The sequence below is a fragment of the Hesperophylax consimilis genome, chromosome 16, assembly GCF_061612785.1.
Source record: "Hesperophylax consimilis isolate HC1 chromosome 16, BYU_Hcon_1.0, whole genome shotgun sequence".
Taxonomy (NCBI): Eukaryota; Metazoa; Arthropoda; class Insecta; order Trichoptera; family Limnephilidae; genus Hesperophylax; species Hesperophylax consimilis.
In genome coordinates, this window is record NC_142851.1 from 23,168,136 (window position 1) to 23,192,737 (window position 24,602).

Sequence of the window (24,602 nt, forward strand, 5' to 3'; positions counted from 1 at the left end):
TATACAACTAGAAAACAATAAAAACAGAGAGAAACTAAGAAATTTAACAAGGGTTTTTGTTTCGGAGGGTACTTGTTCTTAAAATCTTAATGATTGGTTGTTAAAATCTGAACATGAATGACGTAACTTGGATAAGATTGAATAATCTTGCTTTAAGATGAGACAATACACTAAAATAAAGCAAGAATCTTAACGACGTAAAGGAAGCAGCCGTGTACAAAAATATGCGAGGCGTGACCCTGGTGTATTTTACAAAACTGCTGTTGAATTTGCCCTATCAAATCTCTTAATTAAAGTGGAAATCTCAACGACATAAGTGATGAATTCATGTAATTTTGAGCGCGGCCCGGCGTAATTGACGGACCTACGATCGACTTTGCCCTAGAGGCCTAGAAAATCGATCTTTCCGTGGTGTTTATTTCAATTATTTATGATGAACGTATTACTAAAATCTCAAATGTTTTTAAGTAAATCCCTCGGAAAGTTACAAATTCAATGTCTAGAAAAAAAAATCTGATGCTAATCGCTAAATTTAAAGACAAAAACGTTTTATAAATTCTTCAAACTTAAAAATATTTTAATGGTAAGGTCCTGCTTGTATTAATCTTAAATAATGTTCCTGCTACATCAAAAATAATTTAAATTTGAGCGTTAAGTAAGCCCCCGTTATTAGTGTCTTCTGTCGCCTTAAGTTAACTACTGTCTACAAATATTGAAAGGTGCCTACTTTGAACCAGAGTCTATCGAATGCATCACTGTACTTTGTTTTATTTCGTATTACTATATTAAGGTTAAAGGCGGCGCCGGTGCGGCCTTTTTCATACAAAACATAAATTTGGATTTGAGGCAAAAATTCTATAAACAAAACTGAATTTGAAAAATAATAAAAAAAACAGTTACAAAGTCAGGCCGCATATTTTTCTGCTACCAATTTAAGTGCTCCGCAAAGTGGATAGATTTGGCAGTACTACTGATTTAAAAGTGTATAGTGGAATAAGTGTTGCGAAAAAATAATTATGGCCAATCCACAAATTCATGGAAAAGGAGGTAGTTAGTGAACTACTCTTCGCATTGCAAGATCCCACCAAAAAAATCAGTAAAGACCAACAAAATATTGTGACGAATAAAGCTACGAATATAATACTATCGTTGTTAGGTCACCTGGAAATTGAAATGTCAGAAGAAAAAAATAAAACAGAAATCGCTAATAGAGATAAAATATACGATTACCCTCAAAATAAACTAAAAAATATAAAAAAAATAGATATTGTCTAATGATTCGTCCTAAAACAAACAATGACACTTCCGACTCAATACTCCAAAAAAATTCAAAAACATATAAAATTAGCAAAATGGGAATATGTATTGATGGTATCAAAAAAATATCCCGAAACAGAATCATCAATGAAGAAATCAAAAGTTATAAATGATGTCGATACTAAAGAATTATCCAAAAAACCTACTTTTATTTTCACGGGAATATTTAATGATTATTATAAAGAAGATTTCACTTGTGACATCATCGAACAAAATGAAGAAATTAAAATTATGTCGGAAAAAAAGAACATAAACCTGTCTCCAACGTCAGGAAAATATTTTTTTTTTTTTTAATGATACATCTAACTATGTAGTCTCGATCACACATTTAGCGAACAAGAACAAACACCCAAATTGCAAACATTGTTTTTTTCAAAATGAAAAATAAAAAAATGACATTTCCAGTTAATCATAGGGCAAATGACAAAAAAAAACTGGAAGGTATTTAAAAAAAAAATTCTCGCAATCGCTGAACAAAATATTGAATATGAATTTTTACATATCAAAAAATGCTCCAATATATTATAAGAATCCTTTGTTTTATATTAGCATTTTGATAATTAACATTAATGAAGATAATCAATTTAATATATATCTGTATGTGATATGTAAACTCACACTATACTATTGGCAGCAGATGAGTGTAAGGTTTAATGTATATGTCAAACTATATAACTAAAACCAATTCATTTATATTAATAACATTGTGTCATGTTACCTTCTCATCAAAATAATTGTTTATTTTTATTCATTCCTATTACATTCTACACGTACGGATGGTACGTGTAGAAATTTCAAGTGAATATTCTCAAATGAAAAATGTCTTTTAGTTATATTGATGATGAAAGATATGTAAATTATTGTAAAGTTAATAATTTGCATGAATGGATTCAAACACAGACTACAAGAAAATGTGAAACAAATAATCTAACTTGTTTAGAACTAAACACTAGGTCAATATGCAAGTACTGGGATCTTTTTCATGCTTATTTTAAAAACTGTATACATCACATTGATATACTTATCGTTTGTGAAACAACAATACGTTTGGAACAGGTTGGTTTCTATGAAATTCCCGGATATAATTCGTATCACTATTGCAGAAGTAACAAATCCGGTGGAGGTATTTTGTTATATGTAAAAAATAACCTCGCCTTCTCGCAAATATTTATAGAAACAAAATATTTTGAAAATTTTTTTTGGAAAATTGACATTTAAAAATAACGAAATTTAAAATCTTTTAGTTATATACCGACCTCCGAATTTCAATAAACAAACATTGTTGTCTGAAATATCTTCTGTGCTTAAAAATAATATTGACACAAATGAAAGTGTCAAATATTTCGGTGACATCAATTTAAACTTATTAAATAGAAATGATTCAGTCATAATAACTTTTTAAAATATCCTTGCAAATAATTATTTATAAAAATGTATAGATGACGTAACAAGAGCAGTTATAGTTCAACAGAAAATAAATAGCTCGTGTATCGATCATTTTTTGTAAGGATTAGCGGAAGACAACCAGCTGGAGCTTTTACAGGTGTCAGTTCAATCTCCTCATGCGTATGTTATTATAACATTGCAGATCAGTTAGATTCTATAGAACAAATAAACTTGAACAAAACTGAAAATATAACGATTCTTTCGCGGAGACATATTGACAATAATATCCAAAATTATAATTGAAAAATCACTTCTAGAAGAAAATGACTGTTCTACTTTTTATTCAAAATTTCAGAATTGTTTTGATGACTTGTATAAAAATAGCTCAATTGTGATAAGTAAAAAATCCAAAACCCTGACTTAAGCAAAAAAACGATTGGATATCTTCCGATATTTTATGTAAAATAAAAAAAAAGATATAAATTATATAAACCTTGGAAAATGCTCCTATAAACAAATATTACGAGAAAGAATATAAATGTTTTAGAAATGTATCAAATAAATTATTAGTTAAATTAAAAACTTCTAACTATAATAATAAATTCAAAAACTATTTTCAAGACTCAAAAATATATGGGAGGAGTGTAATTAAATTTTAGGAACTAAATGTAAAAATGACTGCGATGAAAATGTTTCTAAATATCTGATGAAAGATCGAACAAAAGAAAGTTTAACTAATGAATTTTTTGATTATTTCTCTGAAAGTTTTTACACTATGTTACATAAGTGTAACAATAAGACAGTTGAATTTGAACCAGAAAAGATACCTCAAAGCCTGTACCCATCGAGGGCAACAGCGGCGGATATAGAAAGTATTGTTAGACAAATGAAGAGTTCTTCTCCAGGATTTGATAATATCTGGATGAAAGATATTAAAAAAACATATTTCAATCTTAGGTCCAATTATAACCCATTTCATAAATAGAATCTTTTTTCAAGCAAAAATTCCCGATGACTAAAAATGTAGTATTATAAGACCCATATACGAGTATAAGGGAGGTGACCACACTGTAACTACAGACCAATTAGTATTTTTCCATCACTAGAAAAATATATTCAAATAAAATTAATAAGATATTTAGAAGATTTTTCTGTAATATATACTAATCAATACGGTTTCCAAAAAAAAGGGTACAGAATTGCTGCTTCAAAAATTTGCCAACATGATAAATAATGAATTAAACTGTAAAAAACATTCATTAGTCTTATCTATAGTTTACTCGAAAGCCTTTGATACTATTGATCATGGTAAATTATTTAAAATACTAGAAATTATAGGAATAAGAGGAAAACTACTAAAACTTTTTTTAAATTACTTGAACAACCGATGAATGAAATTAAAACTCTTAAACTCTTTAAGCAAAAAAAATAAGTTTTTTGCCAGGGTTCCTCGAGTTTTCATACTAGGTCCAATTCTGTATATTATATATGTATTTTATATTTAATACATTTCTAAAAATAGTCTAAAAATGTAAAGCACTTTGTATATTACTTTGTATACTACTTTAGTGATTTCTAGAAGTGATTTTCAAACTTGTATAGACCTTTTACAAAATGACTACATGAACTCTTAAAATGATCTCATGACTCTGGCTTAATCATACATAAATGCCAAAAAAACTAAATTGTTATACAATCCCTCAATATTAAGGTATATATTTCACAACAAATAAAGCCCATTCCTTAGATTGCTTACACGATGGTATTACTGCAATGTGTACATGTGAAAATACGGTACTAGTAAAAGAATATGTTTATTTAGGTGTCAATATTGATAGCTTTTTCAAGTGGGATATACAAATAAACAAAGTTTGTGCACGACGAAGATCAATTGTAAGCAGATTGTATTAACTAAAAAATTTTGTTCCAATCTGCACACTTCGAATAATTTATTTATATCTAGCTGAATCTGTTATAAGGTATGAAATAACAGCTTGGGGATTTTCCTGTAATATCGACCATGTTCAATCCGTCCGAAATTCATTGGTTAAATATAATAATTGGTTAAAGGGTTAAAGTTAATTGGTTAAAAACCTGAAAAAATGTATACAAAAAAGGCATAATATTCCATATTTCTATCAGTCTCAAAATTCTTTCAGTGAGAGCAATTCTGTGGTACAAAAATATATTTCAGCACATAAATAACTCCTTTTATATAAACAAGCTAGAGCACAATCATAATACTCATTTTAACTTTAATGAAGGACTTATTGTACCTAAGCATACAACAATATACGGACAAAGAACATTAAACTATATGATTCTCAGTTGTTTCAATATGTTACCCGCTGAAATTAAAAACTGTGCCCAAAACAAACTATTGGTGAACTTACTGAAGACTGCTTACTGAAAGAATTAATTTGTATTAGCTTACAATGATATATTATTCTAAAGACTTTCAAAATTGTCATGTATGTTTTCATAATTTTCTTTTGCTTTATTTCTATAAAATTTTCAATATTTTGTTTTATATAATTGTAAAAATTTACTGTAAACTCGCTATAATAAAATTTATAATTTAAAGAACCCTTTAGACAAACTGCTAAAAAGTAGTTTATCGGGACATTTTTGCCTTATATTTTTTAAGTAATTAATTATTTAAAATTATTCTTTATCTTTATCTTCTACATTCTTGAATTTTATTATTTTAAAAATAAAATAAATAAAAATAAATAAAATAAATATTGATTTTATTTTATCTGGCGTTTTCATTATATTGTGTAAACAAAAATCCTGTCAAAAACCACTCTGTAAATTGCCATCTTAACACAGGCGTTACACACCTATTGAGATGGGCAATATGTCATTATTGTAATATTCAAATAATTAAATAAAATAAAAAAGTGAGTAAAATATTAAAGAAATAATAAATTAAAAATCAAAAGTAATAGCAATGTATAGTACCGTTACGTACTACTTTATTTATTTTGTGTTATATATTATAAAATAAATGTCATTAAAGGAGTTCATTTGTATTGAGTTTAGAGAAAACTTTGGCAATTATTGTTATTCAATGATAAATATTGAATTCCAAATTTATTTTTTAAATTTTAATTACCGCCTTTTTTCACATTCCTGTTTCATTGAACACAGAGTAGGTACACCAACACATGAAATCAAACAGAAAGTTTCGATTGGTATAAAAACAAAAGGCACCCACGTATTTTTTTCATAACTTAATAAAAACAAATCAAACCTAATACAATAGAATTTATTTTATTTCTAATTATTGCTATTCTTCTTTTTTTTGGTTTTTCTTATAATATTTTTTTACATATTAATATAATCAATTCACGTCAATATTATATCAAAAACACGTGAAAACCTCGGCACAGGTTCTCATAGTGAAGAGTTCACGGTGCACTACAATAGTATAAAAATCATTTACTGTACTCACATATATTTCGTACTTTACACTACACAATATTATAAACGTTCTATGAATGTGAAATTATTATTAAATATAAAATAATTTAAAATGTAGGAATGCTTCATAAAATTATACGTGTTAGTGAAAATTTGAAACATTATAATTTATATTATCTTTAACTGCGATATGAAATTAATTTTAGCAAAGGTTGAAATTTTGATACTGCTTTACAGGTCTTTATTTTTAAAAAGATCCGTTTTCATAAAGATTTGTTGTAATGCAAATAGGAACAACTGGGACTATTAATTTTATAATACACTAAGTGTCCTAAATATAGGTAACCTAACTTGAAATGTAGGTAGGTACTCAATATAATAATCAAAAACTCTGTGTTTTGACTTACTGCATTCACATAATGGTATATCGAACAACATGACGTAGTGATCTAAATTTTTGACTATGGCAGATATTTAAAAAATAAATTGTCAATTTCAGTACCACCTCTAATACTTAATTTTCGAATACGGTTCTAGGAAAAAAAGCATCGATCTGTGTTACTCTACAGTGATAAATTCAATCACTGATTTAAAAAATATATTGTTGGACCTATTCCAGAGTAGAAGATACGGTATAAGATTTCGGAACCACCCTGGCAAGAGACTGTTTAGTGACTAGATCCGAATAGCTAAGTATATAAAAAAAAACAGTGTGTGGCAAGCCTAATTAGTCGCGTTATCGGCCTTGATTAGTAATTTTCATGATTCAAAATAAAAATAATTAATCAAAATACCGAGCGACTCTACCGGGTCGATTTGTAAGCTATATTTCGAACAAAATGTCATATAGTCAAAATATCTAGAAGTCACAGCACGAGAGCATTTTATCACTTTTCCTCGTATTAAAAAAATCACAAAAAGAAAAAAAAAATAGTTAAAACCGGGATCGAACCTCGGTTCTTCACGACGACAGTCGGGCGCTCTGCCTCTAGACCGCGAAGCTGAGTTTGGAGAGTAACCTAAACTAGGTATATAATATTAGCTAGGCTCCTATAGCGAAATGATCACGGTTTTTCGTGACGGTCATGAGTCGGTTTTACTCCGGTCCTCGAAAATGCATAACGCGCGTAAAGAAGTTTCACTTCAAAAATGTTTTTTTTTATCTTATTTAATCTTGTTTTACTATTCCTTTATCTGATATTTCCTGCCCTTCAAAATTTTCAAACGGAATCTCAAGTAATTGATGACTTATAAGCGTAAATAATTATAATTCATTATTCTTATTTGAGTGTAATTTATTTTGAGAAATGATTGCTTTTCATTAAACACTGATTCTTAAGCAAGTAGAGTGCCCACATCCTACGTGCAAGTTTCTAAATATATGTTACACTTATACAAGATATTCGCAGCACCAAACCTCAAAGACATACATACACGAAGTTGCCCTGGGCTGTGCTATGTGAAAAGTTAGTCCAGTATCTTCCTCCCACGGTTACCGCTAAGGGTTAATACAATGTGCCAACTGGCAAGATGTATGCTTCCAATTAAACGTCAAGTGCAAGATAACCGCATTCGATTCTAGTACGTATTGACTCCCTGAATAATGAAGAATCCACTTGCGATGGAACTGTGGTTTTAATACGTTGATTCAACGGACATTATATTGCCGTTTTAATGTGATTTTCTTCGTGGTCACTTCACAATGTTACCGATTAATTTGTGACAAGTGTTCGACAGCTTTTCACAATTATTTTTATTTTATCTACCAAAGGAGGAAATAACTCAGACACATTTTCTGGAATCTACTGATTTTTAAATCCATAGTATCTGTGAAAGAGAGAGTACGAAAACAGTGTTCAATATAGCTGTGAATGAGGAATACTTGGAGCAGGTGGATGAGTTTGTGTATTAAGGAAGCATGTTTACGAGAGATGGGAAGGCTGACAGAGATATTGAAAGAAGAGTAAATGCAGGTAACTCCATTAATGGAGGACTGAACGCAGTTGGCGCTAGCAAAATTTGTCCAAAGAAGCCAAGTTAGCAGTCCACAATGGAGTGCTGGTACCTACCCTGATGTATGGAAGTGAGACATGGAACTGGCAAAGAAAGGATGAAAGTAGATTGAATGCTGTTGAAATGAGATCCCTGAGGCGTATGTGTGGTAAAACCATGTATGATCGTGTGAGGAATGTGGAGATCCGCAATGAGTGCAAGGCTGATGTAAGCGTAATGAGTAAGATCAAGAAAGGGACGCTTAGATGGTTTGGGCATGTAGAGCGAATGAGCAAAGAAAGGAGTGTAAGGAGGATATACGATGCAAATGAGAATGGTAGCGGAATTCGGGGACGTCCGAGAAAGACATGGCACGACCAAGTGAATTAGATACTTGAGTCGGGCCATGTCAAGAGTCAGAACAATAGAAGAGTATGTATGAGACGATGTATGAATGTGAATGAGGCAAGGAGTGTGTGCCAAGACCGAGTTGTTTGGCGGTACGTCCTCTCTGCCTACCCGTGCGGGGAAACGGCGTGATGGTTAGTTAGTTAGTTAGTGAGTTTAATATCTGTGTTCGGTACGCATCCGATTGCAAGTTAAGGGTGCCATTCTGAACCTACAAAGAATACTTATATTGCTAGGGTGAAAGTATTTATAACACGACTTTGTCACAGTTAAAATACACTGACAATTTTTTGACATTTAACAGGAAAAAAGACGTATTATTTATAGTTGACTAGACCTGATATTTCAACGTTCCATCGCTCACTATGAAAATTACATTGTAAACTGAAACATTGTGTTGATCTCCCGAAATAAAAAAAAGTGTAAATCACATGACGAAACTGCTCACGTTAGAGATTTTTAGTGTAATAAGTAGACAAATGACCTGTTTTGTCGAAGTTTTATTTTTGTTAGAGAACTTAATATAATATTTACTATTATAACATCCAAACCAATTCTATAAATTTTCCCCAAATCAGTGCTAAATATATAGATACTGTGTTACGTTTTTGTATAAACCAGCTTAGCTCTGAATTTTTTGCAGTTAAGTTTAACAACTAAACTCCCAACCAGTATCAAACAAATTAAAACAAAAAATAACTATATAAAGTCTGTCAAATGTTGGCTTAAGGAAGTATCGAAAAAATAACTGACTAGCATTTTAAAAACTTCGTCATAGAAGTTACTGAAAAAATCCTACCCAAACCATGAAGTTGAACCACGGAAGTCGCTGAAAACAATAAAAAACACAGACCCCCTCAGCACAACATCTCCTAGTGAGGAGGACTAACTAAATATTCTTACTCTCTTTTATATTTATGTTTCACATATATCATTTTAATGTAATTAAGTATTTTTTTAAATTAAAAAAAAAAACAAGTTCTTCAGTGATGGAGCAGTTCGGTAATTTCCAGTTGAAAGAGTGAAAAATTTAGGTAACTCCCCATTAGCATAACCCTAGCTAAAGGAAGAAAATGAGGGTTGAGTCTGTTCTACAAGTATTTTAATGGAACCTGCTCTTAGGAGCTGCCAACATTGGTCCCCAGTAGAATGGTGCACGTTCATGATACTCCGGGCCTCTTCAAGACCCGCATTAATAAATACCTTACTAAAACCCCTATCTTAACCCACCTTACAACGCTGCCCAACCGGATGGCGACATAGTTCCCCTGTCTTTACACTTTACAGATAGGGGCGCTCTTGTGAGGTGTCATATTAAAATAAAAAAGGCTATTTTTGGCCTGCGAGTCTTCAATCAGGCACCCATGTCCTAAATTTCTATTTGTCAACATTACTACTAGTTTCATTAACCATATAGTTGTATATCCATACAACTATATTTTATACTTTATACACATTATCTATATTTCCTGCACATCGTTCGTCATAGATTTTTATGATGATATTTGAGGGCTTGCAATAAATACGTAAATCCTGAAATCAAGTCCTATAGATTACTTTTCAATTGGGCACGTCTGATTTACAATATTAATTATATATTTTCTTAGAAGATTTTTCAATTTATTTGGGTGTTTTAGGCTAATAATTTTTTTTTTTAATATTTATATGTTTGGGGGAACAATCAATTTCAGGAGGCAGTTTAAAGTGTATCATAAAACAAATATAAATGAACATCATTTTATTATTATGATCTAAGCATCTTCAATAAATATATATTTTGAATTATAGTTAATAATTCAAGAGATACATGACTTATGTAAACATTACTAATGAAAAAATAATGAAAAATAAGAAAATGAACTTATTTTTTGATAAATGAATTATTTGAACGAAAAAAGGCATTTATAGCTCTAAAATAACCTCGAAACGACTGCCACATGATTTCACAAGTTGATACAAATCGTGTTGACGGTTGTACTGAGATCGTTTTTTTCTTGTTTTTCTGAATGACTGTGTGATCACTGTCTACCATCATTTGAAAGGGTTGAGGGATCATCAACTTGTGGTCGATGACTTCAATATTTTTGAGTTTCTGAAGTATTGCAGTTATCGTTGCCGCTTCGTTTGAGTTCTTATAGTGAAGTTTCCGAATATAAAACTCATTCTGCGGACAGTTTCAGGAAAGTTATGCAGATGTTTATATCAACATGAAGCAATTTGCCTCGGAAGATAGCCTCGCGCCACATGTCACATGTAGATGAATATGTGACGTCACAAACAATGGAGATTACCGTGACTTATCTTCGGTTCCAAATTTGGATCGGAGTTATATCCCCTAGAGGTCTAGCATAGACAATCGATAAAGGTCTATGTCAATACAATATTGACGATATTCGTCATCTATGGTCAGATAGCTATATTTGCAAGCACGTTCGGAATATGATTTCCACAGTCAGTAGTCAAAAACCAGTACTTTTAGCTACGGCAGCTTATCCAAAGTGTCGGATAAGCTGTCGATATGCCCATTTTTTTGGATAATGTCATTCGTTATGCAAAGTAACTGGCTTATTAATAAACGGTGGTGAAATAACTAAGCTTTTCGAACTAAAATATATGGTTTATACGATCCATAGACTTAATTACTTCATATAAGACGCCATCGATTGATTCCGTTCCGGAACAGTGAAAAAAAAGTTGTTAGTTACGACTAATGACCTCATGAACTAATTCTCTCCCTTTTTAGTGTCAAAAAGTAAATGCGGACCACCAATATATATTAAAATTAATATTTTAATTAGATTAATTTTAGTATATTTTACTTTTACGTAGCCGTCTGACGTTTAGGAATGTCATTACATAGAGAAAAGTGCCAGTGTTGCCAGCGTTTATCGATTCTGATTTATCGCGTTTTTCACCTCGGTCTGCTTATCAATTAGCGCGACCGTGCTCGGGAAATCGGTATGAAATCATCAGTAGCTAAGCCTATCGATACGATATTGTAAAATTATCGATTTTGCTTTACCAGATCCAACTGAATGACAGATAATAGGATGGTTCTGAGCAAATAAGTCAACTAACATTAGAATAATTAATGATATCACATAGTGATAAACTTTTAGAGAAATTTTCTTCGAAAAAAAAAAACAAATAACATTGCCAGCTACAAACAAAAACTCAGTTCCTAATAACATAAGCCTGACTTTTGTGTTTATTTCCCCAATTATCAATTAAAAAGTAAATTATTTATTTGTTAAAATTCTCTTAACCTTTTCTTAACGGTGACCTTAAATTTATGTTATTAGGGTTAAACGTGCGATTCAATTTGAAGTATAATATTCAATAAAAACACACATTTTGCTACTTCTATTAGTATATTGTTGTACATAGAATTTAAATATGAAATCCGTTTAATATTATTTATTTAATCACATATTTATTGTTGAAGAAGACGATAAATAAACTAAACTTCAATTTGGGAGGTGGGTTCGGTTACCGTCGCCCCGGGAACTATTTTTTACATAACCAACACCTCTGGTTTAGGTCACCCCAAGTGGGTGGTGATTACTCACTACATTTGGTGATTTTGCAGGGGTGCCTGGGTTCATCGGGTAGGGTGTCAGGATGCGCCTCCTCACCAACTATGTGGCGTGTCAGATCCGGAGGGACTGGTTTGGGGAGACCCTTTTACCTTTCCAATTGGCCTCTCGACCCATCGCCATGCAGAGAGATATATTCATATGTCCGTCACTACTGGACACAATGATCCCTAGATTCTTAAACAACCCTCATACTTTTTACCTTCCATGAATATCCACACCTTCTTTTCCTTAAAAAATACCCTTCACACAGCATCCGAAAAGATGACATAGGCCCGAAGGGAAATTATTTTCCTAAGGGCCTCCAGCGTGGGGTTCATGTAAAAAAAATAACAATCGAAAAATAAAAATGTAACTTTCTCAACTGGGAATCGAACCCCAGATCTCTGTCTGACTGTGACCATGTCTCTAACCATTCGACCATTGTTACCTATTTATTTTTTGTTATTTTATGTCGATCCCATATTTCAAATTCAGAATTAAAAATGTTATCTTTCAAATAATGTTTCCCATATTTTTGGCTGATATATTTTTTAATGATTACAAAGTATTATAAATGATTGTTATTTAAAAATTCGTTAAAAAAATATTGTGAACTAAAATATTTTATTTGTGGTGATAAATTATCCTGAAAGCAAACTTAGCAACATGTGTAAATTCCGTGAACTCACGTAATATTCGGGCCTAATATAAACAATACATTCAGGGTAAATTGCCGAATACAAAAACGCATCGTTATTCTGCCTGACTTTATTAAAAAAATCCGATACCAGCATTTTGTAACTCACGCAAATAAAGCTATCGGTAAATTGGGTAACGGTTAAACTTCATTTTGGATTTTCCATAACCGACGCTTTTTTCAGTTTTTCATAAAAATTTTATTATTTTTCAGCAATTAAAATGTTTCGACACCATCACGTACAAAATATTAACACTATGGGATACAATGCCATGGTGTATTTATAAATTCTGATGTTGCAAAGTAAAAACGACGAGCATTACATTATTATAAATTTGACTGTTTCAGTTGGCCAGAGCAGACAAAAAAAACATTTGTGTTGTTTTCATCCAGCATAAAATAATATTCCAAAAGCAGGACGTATTGATAAATTTGAAATGATTTGCAAATTAATGTATTGTTTTGAATTAGGAACATTACAGCCCACACAGGAGGCCCTAAATTATTAGTCATCTTTGGGAAGTAAAAAGGTATGAGGGGTGGGTAGGAATCCAAAGATCAGTATGTCCAGGAGTGAAGGACGAATAAATATACCCATCTTGCTACGGTACAAGAAATTGGGTCGAGAGACCAGTTTTGTAATGCGCCAAAGTGTGGTGTGCACACTTCGATACACCATTTCAAGACAGAAACATGTTGAAATGATCATTTTGGGATTTCTACAAGATATTCTTAAAGAAATTGGTAAAAATAATGACACCAACGAAAACATAATAAAATATTGGTTCCAAAAGAAATATGTAGGTACCCACGGCTAGCATACGGAATCCTGTTTTTCCTTGTCCTGAATCAACTTACATATTGAAGTATGTATGCTTATTTTGTAGTTTAGATTTTTGGACTTGTTTCTGTCTTAAATTGGTGTATTATCTGTATTTTTACGTATTTGAACAAAAATATGTGTTTTTTTCTCAAAATTTTGTAGCTTTTCTAAAAGAATCGTCAAATGTTTATCTCATTCCTCTTATTATTGATGGGCAGTTTTATATTTGTAAAACTTGAAAATAAACACGGGACAGTCCAAAAATAACGAAAGAAGTTGGGCTCTGTGCCAGCCTAGGTCGTGTTATCAAGGGAGCGTGGAGAATTCTTCAAGAAAACACGTTTTTAGTTGTTACAATATAAGACCGCTTTTTAAAATCAAATTGTGAATGACTTGTAGTCCGGAATTGCTTGAATAACCTTGTAATGATCGCGATGCGATATATTATACGAGGTGATAACAAATCCATTAAACGTGTGCAAATTATTCGAGAACCTTAAAAGTATTCAATGTAGTGATTATTCTTGTAAAACGAACAAACAGTAGAAATTCTTGCTTGTGTAGTGGTTTACTGTGTATACTAATGGGATACTACTGCGGGGTAAGAGGAAACTGCGGACGGGTGTTCCAAATTATTTCGAGCCAGTTCGATCCACCTATCCATGTGCACAAATGCATTTAAACATGCTGTCTTTAAATTGTTTGCCTGTACGATGATGCATATTTCAGTGCAAGTAAAACTATTTCAAACGTTTTTCTTTTAGCCAATAAATATTGAATTACTTTTGTAATATTACAAAGTGTGGTAACAAATATCCATTTTAAAATTAAATTGTTTACCACCTAATATTAAATATTCTATATTAACCAGTTAGAACAGTGACAGATGAGATAATATTGAATATATTAAGTACCTACCTATTATTATCCTTCAATACTTTCATTACTTTTTTATGAATTTCGAATGCACTATATACATCTTATTTTTTTAATTTTCCGTAAAAACATATACTGTTTTCGAAACTAGATAAAATTATCTTTCCGTTGTATGGATTTATAATAAACATAAGTATTTATAAATAATAACAATTTTACTTTAACGTGAAAAATGATCATAGAAAAATTGAGAAAACTCTTTATTTCGAACACACGTTCGTTATATTTGGGGAATTTTTAAGAAAACGGTAGGTACCTTCACTTTTATCTCGTTCGTATGATAAAAAAATAAGAAGAAATTTTTAAAGTTTAACCGATTGGTACTGAATTATTCATATTGGCTTTTTTTTTAAATTCAAAATTCAAAAAAATATTTACTGCACAAAAAGAGTACAAAGGGTATAGCTTATAGGTAACATAATATTTCTTCCAGTTAACCCAACAAATACACATTATATTACATAACCCAACAATTACATGTTAACAAATAAATAAAAAAACAGAGGTATTTAATTCATGTAAGGCATAGACTAAATAAGACTAGACACGGCATAACCATTGAAAAATAACCCAAACACAATTTTGGTTTGGTTCACGAGCACATTTATGAAAAGGCGCACGCATTGTGTCGCAATGCGAAATGGGCACTGTGCATTGGGTTACCTTTTGTTGGTCTAGAGTTAAGCTATTTTGCTTGTCAGCTATTTTTGCTGGTAAAATTCCTGACGTCACATGAATAACACACCCACAAAGAATCCACCAATAGGGTGATTCATGTTAATTATTATCACGTGGGGAGCATACAAATATCACGCAACCAATGCGTGATAATTATTGATGTATTAGTCGTCTAGCGTTGACACGCGCGACAACTAAAGTATGTGTGATTTATTTGGTCCGTGCATTTTGCCAATCAGGGTTGTATTCAGTCGTTATTGCCTTTCGGGTAATATCTGCTTCGCCTTTTCGATTTTTTGCAGAAGAATTGATAGAAATAAATTTACGTCATTTAATGAATTCATTTATTTTGTGTGTATTTTCGCTTAGGTTTCCCCACAAACCGGAAAAATTGTAGAAATGGTTAGAAACAATCCGAATTCAATTATGTGACAATAACTGGGTACCATCAGCAGGAAACCGCGTTTGCTCTAATAATTTTCAAACATTTCAAACATATTTATCTAACTGCAAGCGGCCTCCGACGTGTAGACTGCAAAGCTTTGCCTGTTTTTCCGGTAATTATTTTGTTTGATTTTTGTCTGAAAACTTAAGAAAGATTATTATGGATTGATCAGGTTTTAATTGATAATGTCGTTGTTTTCAGGCTGATATCGGACAGTCGCTGTTCACCATGGTCACAGGTCCTGCGAATAGAGATACCGTCATTGTTTCTTCTCGAACAGGACTGGTTCTCGATCCTGCTGAAACTTCTTTTGTAATCGAAAAGCCGGTTGTTCCTCTATCAGAATTGCAACAACCGATGAGCGTGAATTCCGTAAATAATACTTAAAATCCTATTTAAAGGGCGTAAATAAATAAATAAGTATATATTGTAATCATACCCTTTACCCCATACCCATACGCTCTCTGAAGGTCTGTCCTCATCATTGTTGCTTATTCATTTGCGAACCGGAATGCGAGCCGAACTACGAATTATGGGAAAGGAACGAAGACATATTAGGTTGCTTCGTTCCTTTCCCATAAGTCGTGGTTCAGCTCGCTTGTGAGCACTCAATATTTTATAATTTATCTCTCTCTTTATGTTAATCTTAAATTATATTTAATGTAAAGTCGTTTAGTAGTTAGGCTAGTTTTCAATAATGCTATCTTGAAGAAGGTTGAGAAACTAGCTGACCAAAACTAGTTGACACAATGTCTTAATTCTAACAAAGTGGTTAAAGACAAAATAACTTTTAATTGAATGATATGTAGAAGTATAATTATTAAATGATACGTAGTGTTGTTCTAGTCTCTATAATTTTATGTTACTGTTAAATGTTTTACTAATATTATTTTATATTCATCAGCTTTAATTATTTTGTATAATTTTCGACAGCTTACTAGATATATTCTGTTTTAAAATGCATGCAAAAGCCCGAATGGGCATAAAACCAAATTAAATTAAATGATGTCAAGTCACAAAGTGATTGCTTTCTTCAATAATTATATACCATTCTATGTAAATACTATGGTAAATTAAAAAAAAAACCTATGCACAATAATAAAAATGTAAACGTTTTTGGTTCTATAGGACCTGTATAGAATTCATAAACAAAAATAAATTAAATTAAAATCATTTTGTGTTATTTATCAATTCTTTCCTGATTCAGCCCTTATTCAGCACTAAAATTTGCTGTAAGTATTAGTTTCTTTTTGGCTTTATGTTCATATTACAACACCTCTGACAACAAATTCTCCGTGGTTTCGCTTACGAGTTTGAACGCTTGTACAAGGAGTTTAAAAAGAGTTGAGTTGTTAAGTTCATCTCCATATTTGTGACGTACGCTATGTGGGGTCATTTTAAAAATGAATTTAGCTAGACAGGGCTAATCTAGTATAAAACATCAATGATGTAAGGTATTTATTTAAGTTGTAGTGACATTTGTTTAAAATAATTTTGTTTAGTATTGATTTAAATTTAAGTATGTCGGTTATTTGTTTGATGCTACGTGGAAGGTTGTTACATACTTTAATGGCCATGTAGTGTGGTCCTTTTTGAAAAATTGTTTTGTTTGCTTTTGGGATTAATAGGTTTCCTGTGAACCTTGTAGAGTGTTTATCTATTTTTTGTTTTTTTGTGGGAACTTTTTTGGAGATGATCGTACTAACAGGCATTATATTATATTATTATTTAGGATTTTATGAATGGATTCCAGTACAGATATTTGATTCAAACTGGAAAGAATTATTAGTTATCTTTCGAACTTAAAAAAATTGCGTATTTTGATAAATGATAAAAAAATATTACAAATACTTAGTTATAAAATATGGACGCCCGGTCATATATGACCCTAAAACGCTGGAGGGGTTAAACCACATATTATCTTGAAGGACAACAACTGCTCTATAGTCAAAATCGTGAAATTCTTTATCATGAATCTATACAAGTAAAAGTCGAAGTCCGTATTTGTGTGCCATAAAACTAATGTACCATTTTCTCTAAAAATTTCAAAAATTGTTCTTATTGAATCAAAGTCAATATAATATAGTTTTTAAACAATAACAATACGGTATACAGTATTAAATTGAAAAAGGTCATTAGAATTCATGAACTCAAAACTTTACACCAAACTATTCTTAACTCTCAGAAACTCCGGGTACACGTCAGCTAGCTTGATATAAAATACTTCATTTTAATATCTTAAGTTAGGCACTGATCATAGCAAAGTTATGTAAGGTTAAAGTAGTTGTCTAAGTAAGTCTGTTAGGTTACGTAAAATTCTGTAGAATTTTAATGTTCTACGAAGATTTAGGTATCGATCGTTTTCCCGCGTTCGTATGTTCCACTGTGCCACTGCCCGAAGTTTATTGCACAGCCAATTGGAGAATGTTATGAGGTGGAAGAAAATAGGACAGTGGAGAAGAGGGACAAGAAGATGGGCGGAAGGTACCTACCTACCTACTTAGCCATTCGGATCAAGTTGAACGTGAAAATGGGTACTCTTTAAAAAAAACTACTTTTTAATGTTGCTATAACTCTGTGGTTATCCATTACTAATAAATTATACAATATTACTTTGTTTGAACCACTATACTTTTGTATCAAAACCGACCGGTTTCATCATAACCTTTTCTTTTAACTAACATATACTAACATCATTATAAAATGATGGGTGAAGATATATTATTATAAATAAGTGGAAGTACTAGCATAACATTAAAAAAACGCTTATTCCGAAACCGGTAGGCTTTGATATAAAAAAGGCAGTTTCATTAATAAATAAGTAATTATTGCAATACACCCGGTTTTAAACCAGGTTTTTTCTGATGAAATCAGAGGTCAATCGGGACAATCTTCACCTTGTAGACTGTCATAGCCCGGAAGAAAAGTGCTCGTACCACTAGTTACGTAAGCTTCGGAGCCATGACATTACGACAATTACGGTAGTATTATGATTTACCTGTACAGTGGCATTCCAGTGGAGTCCTTGAACCATAGCACCATGCTGACTGCATCTCCCTCAACAGGGACGCTGACATCACAGGGCAGGGTCACATCACCACCCGCTGTGGCCCACACTACATTTTCACCTGCAACAAAGGAAAATTTCTATTACTGAGCGTTTTTCACAATATTTTTTAAAATCGTCTAGGTTGGCGAACATTATGTACATGTATCTACATAATATATGTTACACATTCTAATCAGTTTACTGCAGTCATAGGCATAAATAAGACATGAGATAAGAGACCCAAGAAAATAAGAAAGATAATGATTAAGAAGAAAAGTTGACAATGATTGTCCATAATAATGTTTTTTCTATAAAAATGTTCTTTTTTGGGCAATATGAACTGCGCGCCTGCAATAATAATGGAGCTGGTCATTGATATTTTGATTATAGGGATATATGTCGAGAAACTATAAAAATCCCTCGTCAAACGATACGTGGATAAATAAGAAAGTACACGGTAGCTCTACGAGTAAGTGCAAAATTTAAAGTTTGTAAGTTAGTAGGTATACATCTCATGTGGATTCTTAAAAAAGCATACAAGTAGGCATACACAGTCTACACACCAATCAGTGGCTGAGTTGGCATCGCGTTTGTGTTCCATCCAGATATAGTGCGTTCAATTCCTCGGCTGATCAAGTCTTCAAGCCTCACGACACAATCAACATTTTCCGTTTAATGTGGAGGTAGTGGAAGATTTTCAAATTTTGTCAGGTTATTCGTTACCTGGGAATGTATGTCTTTCTTTAAAAAAAGGAAAGAAAATATAGGTTGTTTTGTAATTGAAAACATACTCCTATTCATCTGAAAATAGGAACAGTATGATTTAAAATTGCAAATTGGTGTTTCTGGATATACTTTATTCAAATAATTAGTACCTAACAATGGAACATAAACAGTCTTTAAAATAACGATAAAACTGTTTATTGTGTAAATTAATATTCATTAATCAATCAGTAATTTTTGTACACATTACTTTATTGTTGTGATGTAACAAATATATACCACCATGACAAAACTGAATTAGAAAAACGAAAAATATTACTTTGGAAACTCAAAAACTGAACAAAAGCGCTAAAAGGTGACTTGAACCTTTCAGGAGTGGAATGCAGTTCTATTTCCATGACGATGAGTAATTAGCCACAAGCCACGTTCAACTTGACTGTACCTATGCCTACTGTTGGAGTGCGGACGCAATTTAAAATGCAACAACAATGAAACACGTATGCAGCTTTCGCAAGTGTTAGGCTGGAGAGATTAGGCGCAGTATTCAGTCTGCATTCCATAGGGTTGCAATTTTGGTTATTTTAATTTATAATTTGTATCTTGTACAGTAAGATTGCAATTAAAAATTTGGTTGAAATAACGTTTTAAATACATATACATTACAGGTAGGTTAATATTAATCATCGCCTGTATATATTCTTATCACAACGATAATGTTTTCCCCTACCAAACTAAAAAAATGAATTAATTTTAGATTTAAAACTTGTGAGTTAATTATTCTCATATCCGTGGGGGGATTTATTATGGTCGATTTGGCTTTGCAACTGAAAACGTCTGCAACTGCGAAAGTTGCTAATTAAATTGGCACATTTGAAATTACAGTAAACTCAGTTAATACGGATTTTAATTTTTTATAGATTTTCATTAGAAAACTGTCCAATGCAACAAATATAACTCTTAAATATTGGCAATATAAATAAATAGAACTTCCTTGTGACTGTTACGGACAGATTCTAATGATAGGTAAATATGACCGGTCGGTGGCCGAGTTGACATCGCGCTTGGGTCTCACTCGGGCGTAGTGTGTTCAATTCCTCGGCTGGCTAAGTCCTCCATCACAACACAAGCAGCATTTTCAGCTTACTGTGGTGGTAGTAAGAGATTTTCAAATATTGTCAGGTTATTCGTAACCCGGGAATGTTTGTCTTTCTTTTTAAAAAAATAATAATAATTAATTAATATGCGCCTCTACTTAATTTATAAGTTTATAATTTCAAATAAATAAGTACATATTTGAAATGCACATAATAAATGACTAGTTTATTAGTAAAATCATTTAGTACATATCAATAAAAGTTTAAAAGCGCGGGGTTGGGAGCTGTTCCACCATCTGATCTGAATATTTTGGCTAATTTATTACACACTTTTAAAGATAGTCTGGAACCCTATTTCAGTGTCACTCAATTGAAGTTAAAAAAAGGATCAGTTGTTTATTCTACGTCGTTACGTAGGTAGCTGACTATGAGATTAACTTAAGAATTATTCGTAGAATAATTAAAAACTGCGTAGAAAACACATAAAATACCTAAGAAGAACATAAATTTGGATTCAAGGCCAAAATACCCAACCATCCTGAATAATATTTAAGTTTGAAATTATAAAATACAGGCTATTAGCTAATTCAATTTGTCGTGATATTAAAGGAAACTTGAAAATTTTTTGCGAATTAATAATATATATTTTTTAATTTTATGTTTTTTACTACATAAATATAATGAAATATAGAATCGATTAAAAAAGCATTTTGATGGGCTTAAATTTAAATTACAAATTACTGATTTACACAAATTTGTCGTATATTCTTTAAAATTTCTACAAAGAACACTTTTTCCACTACACAGTAGATAGGGCAAGCAAAAACGAATTCTATCGAAGGAAGCAAATACTTTGTGATGTGACATTATATATTAAATGAAAAATACACTTTCCAAAACACCACTTTTATTATGAATTAATATCAACTGTTGATATGATAAGCCCTGACGAAGCTTGAGCTAAGCGAAACCTGGTTGGCTGTTATCCATAATATAAGAGGCGTTTTACAAGGTGTATTATTTCATTTAATAAAAACGAATTCATTTAAAAAATTCAAAGTTGCTTCTAAAATCAGGGAAAATTAAATTCTTTAATGGCTTTTATCATAATTTAACACTAAAAGAAATAAAATTTCACAAATCTGTTATAGATTTTAGCTAAAACTTTTGATTAAAAAATTAATTATTCAGTTTGGTTGGGTATTTTGACCTCAAATCGAAATTTAAGGTTTGTATGAAAAAGACCGCGCAGCCGTTCCTCTGGAGTATTATTTGTGAGTGAGTTTATTTTTAGTTCACATACCTTAATCTCTTGAAGTTAATCCAGTTTTCAATTGGTTTGTAAAATGTATTGTGCTCGTAGAATAATGACGCAGGCTTGCTTAACTTTATTACATGGTAAAGTTTTAAAGTTTATTTTATTTAACTACGAGAAGGTATTAGGAATATAAAGTTCAAACAGTGGTTAGCTTTATACAACGACAATATCTCAATACTGGATTATTGATTTTTAAACCTTGATGAAAGAAATTGTCACAACATTAAGGACTTACTCATCGATGCAGTATTATAAATGTAATGTGAAGCTTACAAGCAGTATCAAAATAGTGATAATCACACAACATCATGTACATTCTTTTCAACTAATGCCCAGAATTTACCTGCTTTCTGCATACACGGAGAAAATGAGTTTTGCTAATTTTTAAGAATCTCTTCAAATTATTCGTAATCCGGTTAAAAAGGGATTGCAAGACGTTTCCTGATAAACTTTTAGTAAATTGGTAATATATCGGAACACGTGTTATGTGCATGAACCCGCATTTATTCTAGATAACATAAAATGATGAAATATTAGAATTTTTATAAACTCGTGTTTGTAATATTTTTCGCCTTTTCACCATTTTCTTTTATTTTTATTTGTTTAAAACAATATAAAATTTTCTTCTCTCTTGGCTATGACCGATATTTAATTTTTTCTCTAAGGCTTTGCATATGTGTTCGCAGGGATGGAAAATTCCTCCCCTACAACACATAAGCCTCCATGAAAATTGGACCCTTTTCTTTGATATCTACAGAAAGCTACTTAAAGCTCTCTTGTACTATATATCTTCATAGACATATGTACTCAACTAATTAATACGTTATTTACGAACTTGAACGCAAATATTTCCGTATTTATATTGTAATTAAATTCCATCAAACGTTGTGTAATTTTTTTGATTTATGATATAGGATTTTAATTACCTTCATTTTTTTGTGGTAACCCCCTTGGTTCTGATCGAGGTGTTGAGTTTCACAATTTAATTGGTCTTTCCATTGCAAACCTAGACTTAAATGAATTCTCTGGATGAGCTAACTTTCCTATTGTAATTATTCTGATTCCCTGCACCCTAACAAAGTCGTAGCTAAACGCTGATAAAAGATATTATACATGTTTATTTGGACAGGTAATTAAATATAACTCAAATGGTTAATTGTTAGTAAATTTGATTTTGGTAAACTCTTGTGTCTGTGTGGCGCCACTCCTTTATGATTCTGCTGCTATAAGGTACATGTAAAGATTGATTTAGTAGGTTAATGTAATTAGTTAATTGCATATTTGACGAACTCGGAATAGCCCATTTGCTGGCATAATTTGGCTCCAAATCCTCCTGCAAGTAAACGAGATGATCGTGAGTCAACAAGAAATTTGCACAATCCTTTGACACGGCTCTTTGATTGATACCTAAGTTATCGCGTCCCAAAAAGCCTTCCACGTCATCATGTGCTGCCTTCAAGTTTCCCCTCGGGTCTCGATACCCCCAAATTCCGACCCCTCCTTGGACTACAATTTACTTAGGGCGAACCGGTTTCGTCCTATATACAATCATATACTCACGGTTGGTGTGGACTTACGGGTCGTGAATCCTCATTCCACGTTTAAAAGAAAATGCGAGAGTGGTCTATAAGACCTAAAATGCAAGCTGTATGCAGGTCCGCATTCTCCAGTAAACAGTACATACGAATAAATATATGTATACATACAGTTTGGGAAAGGTTTATAACTCGCAATACGAGGCTATCTACCTCGCATTCCGAGCTCGGATCTCGCGCCAAGAACTCTGCGAAGCTCTAGGTCTGGTAACCGAATATATACGTACTAATAAGGTGATACTAATAAATACTAGTAGAATAAGGTCATATTTGATAGTTTTTTTTGGAGAGCTATCGAACTACAGGCTTTTGTTTGTTTGGTTTTGACGTTTTTATTTAAGAGAATCGCCATCTCTATTTGATTTGGTTAATGGTCTTGTTATAGGAGCGACCACTGCCTCCTATTGATGAACTGTATTTGTTTTAAATCTTACCTCCAGGGTTCAACATTAATTTTTGTTCATCCTATCCCGTGATTTTCCAATTGTTTCAAGTAGTTGATTGCCACATTAGAGAGTACTCGACTCTCAAATGTCTCAGGCAACTGATGGGGTTCTGTATGAGCACCCAATCAATAATATTCAAATGTTTCGTATAATTATTCGATATAATCCTACTAACCCGTGATTTTTCAATTGTCGATTGTGATTGATAGGTGTTTGTAAGCACGCATCTTTCAGCTGTTTCAAGTAACTAATAAAAACTGTGCGATTATCTAATCAATGGTATTCAAATGTTTCATGTAATTTTTTGATATAAATCTGGCTAACCCGTGATTTTTCAATTTTCGTTTGTGATTGATAAGTATTTGAGAACACGCATCTTCCAGCTGTTTCGGGTAATTAATAAAATCCTTTGTGACTAACTAATTATGGCCAAGGTCGTTTCCAAACTATGCGGTTGACCCAATTCTCCCGTGAACCTTTGTTTTATCAACAAATTGAACAATGTAAACATCTCATTTGACCCACTAACCCAGATGTGAGATTGTTTATTTTAAAAAATATCTCGCACTCTCTTTGTGATTCAGTTTTGTTACCGTTTATTGTGCGTAGTTAATTTAAATATTTTTTATTCCTTTATTGAAGTTAAACTATTTTTCATTTTCCGAATTTAGTAAACTTACTAGGTTTAATT

At 31.9% G+C, this 24,602-nt stretch overlaps 1 protein-coding gene across 1 annotated transcript in view; it reads right to left on the reverse strand.

Annotated features, from left to right (window-relative positions):
* The window catches only part of LOC149416900 (protein turtle-like), a 359,283-nt gene that overhangs the window by 229,141 nt on the left and 105,540 nt on the right, over nt 1–24,602 (reverse strand). Inside the window, exon 3 of the mRNA XM_089641342.1 lies at nt 18,685–18,814. Within this exon, the coding sequence (XP_089497468.1) occupies nt 18,685–18,814 (130 nt within the window). The remainder of the gene's footprint in view (nt 1–18,684; nt 18,815–24,602) is intronic.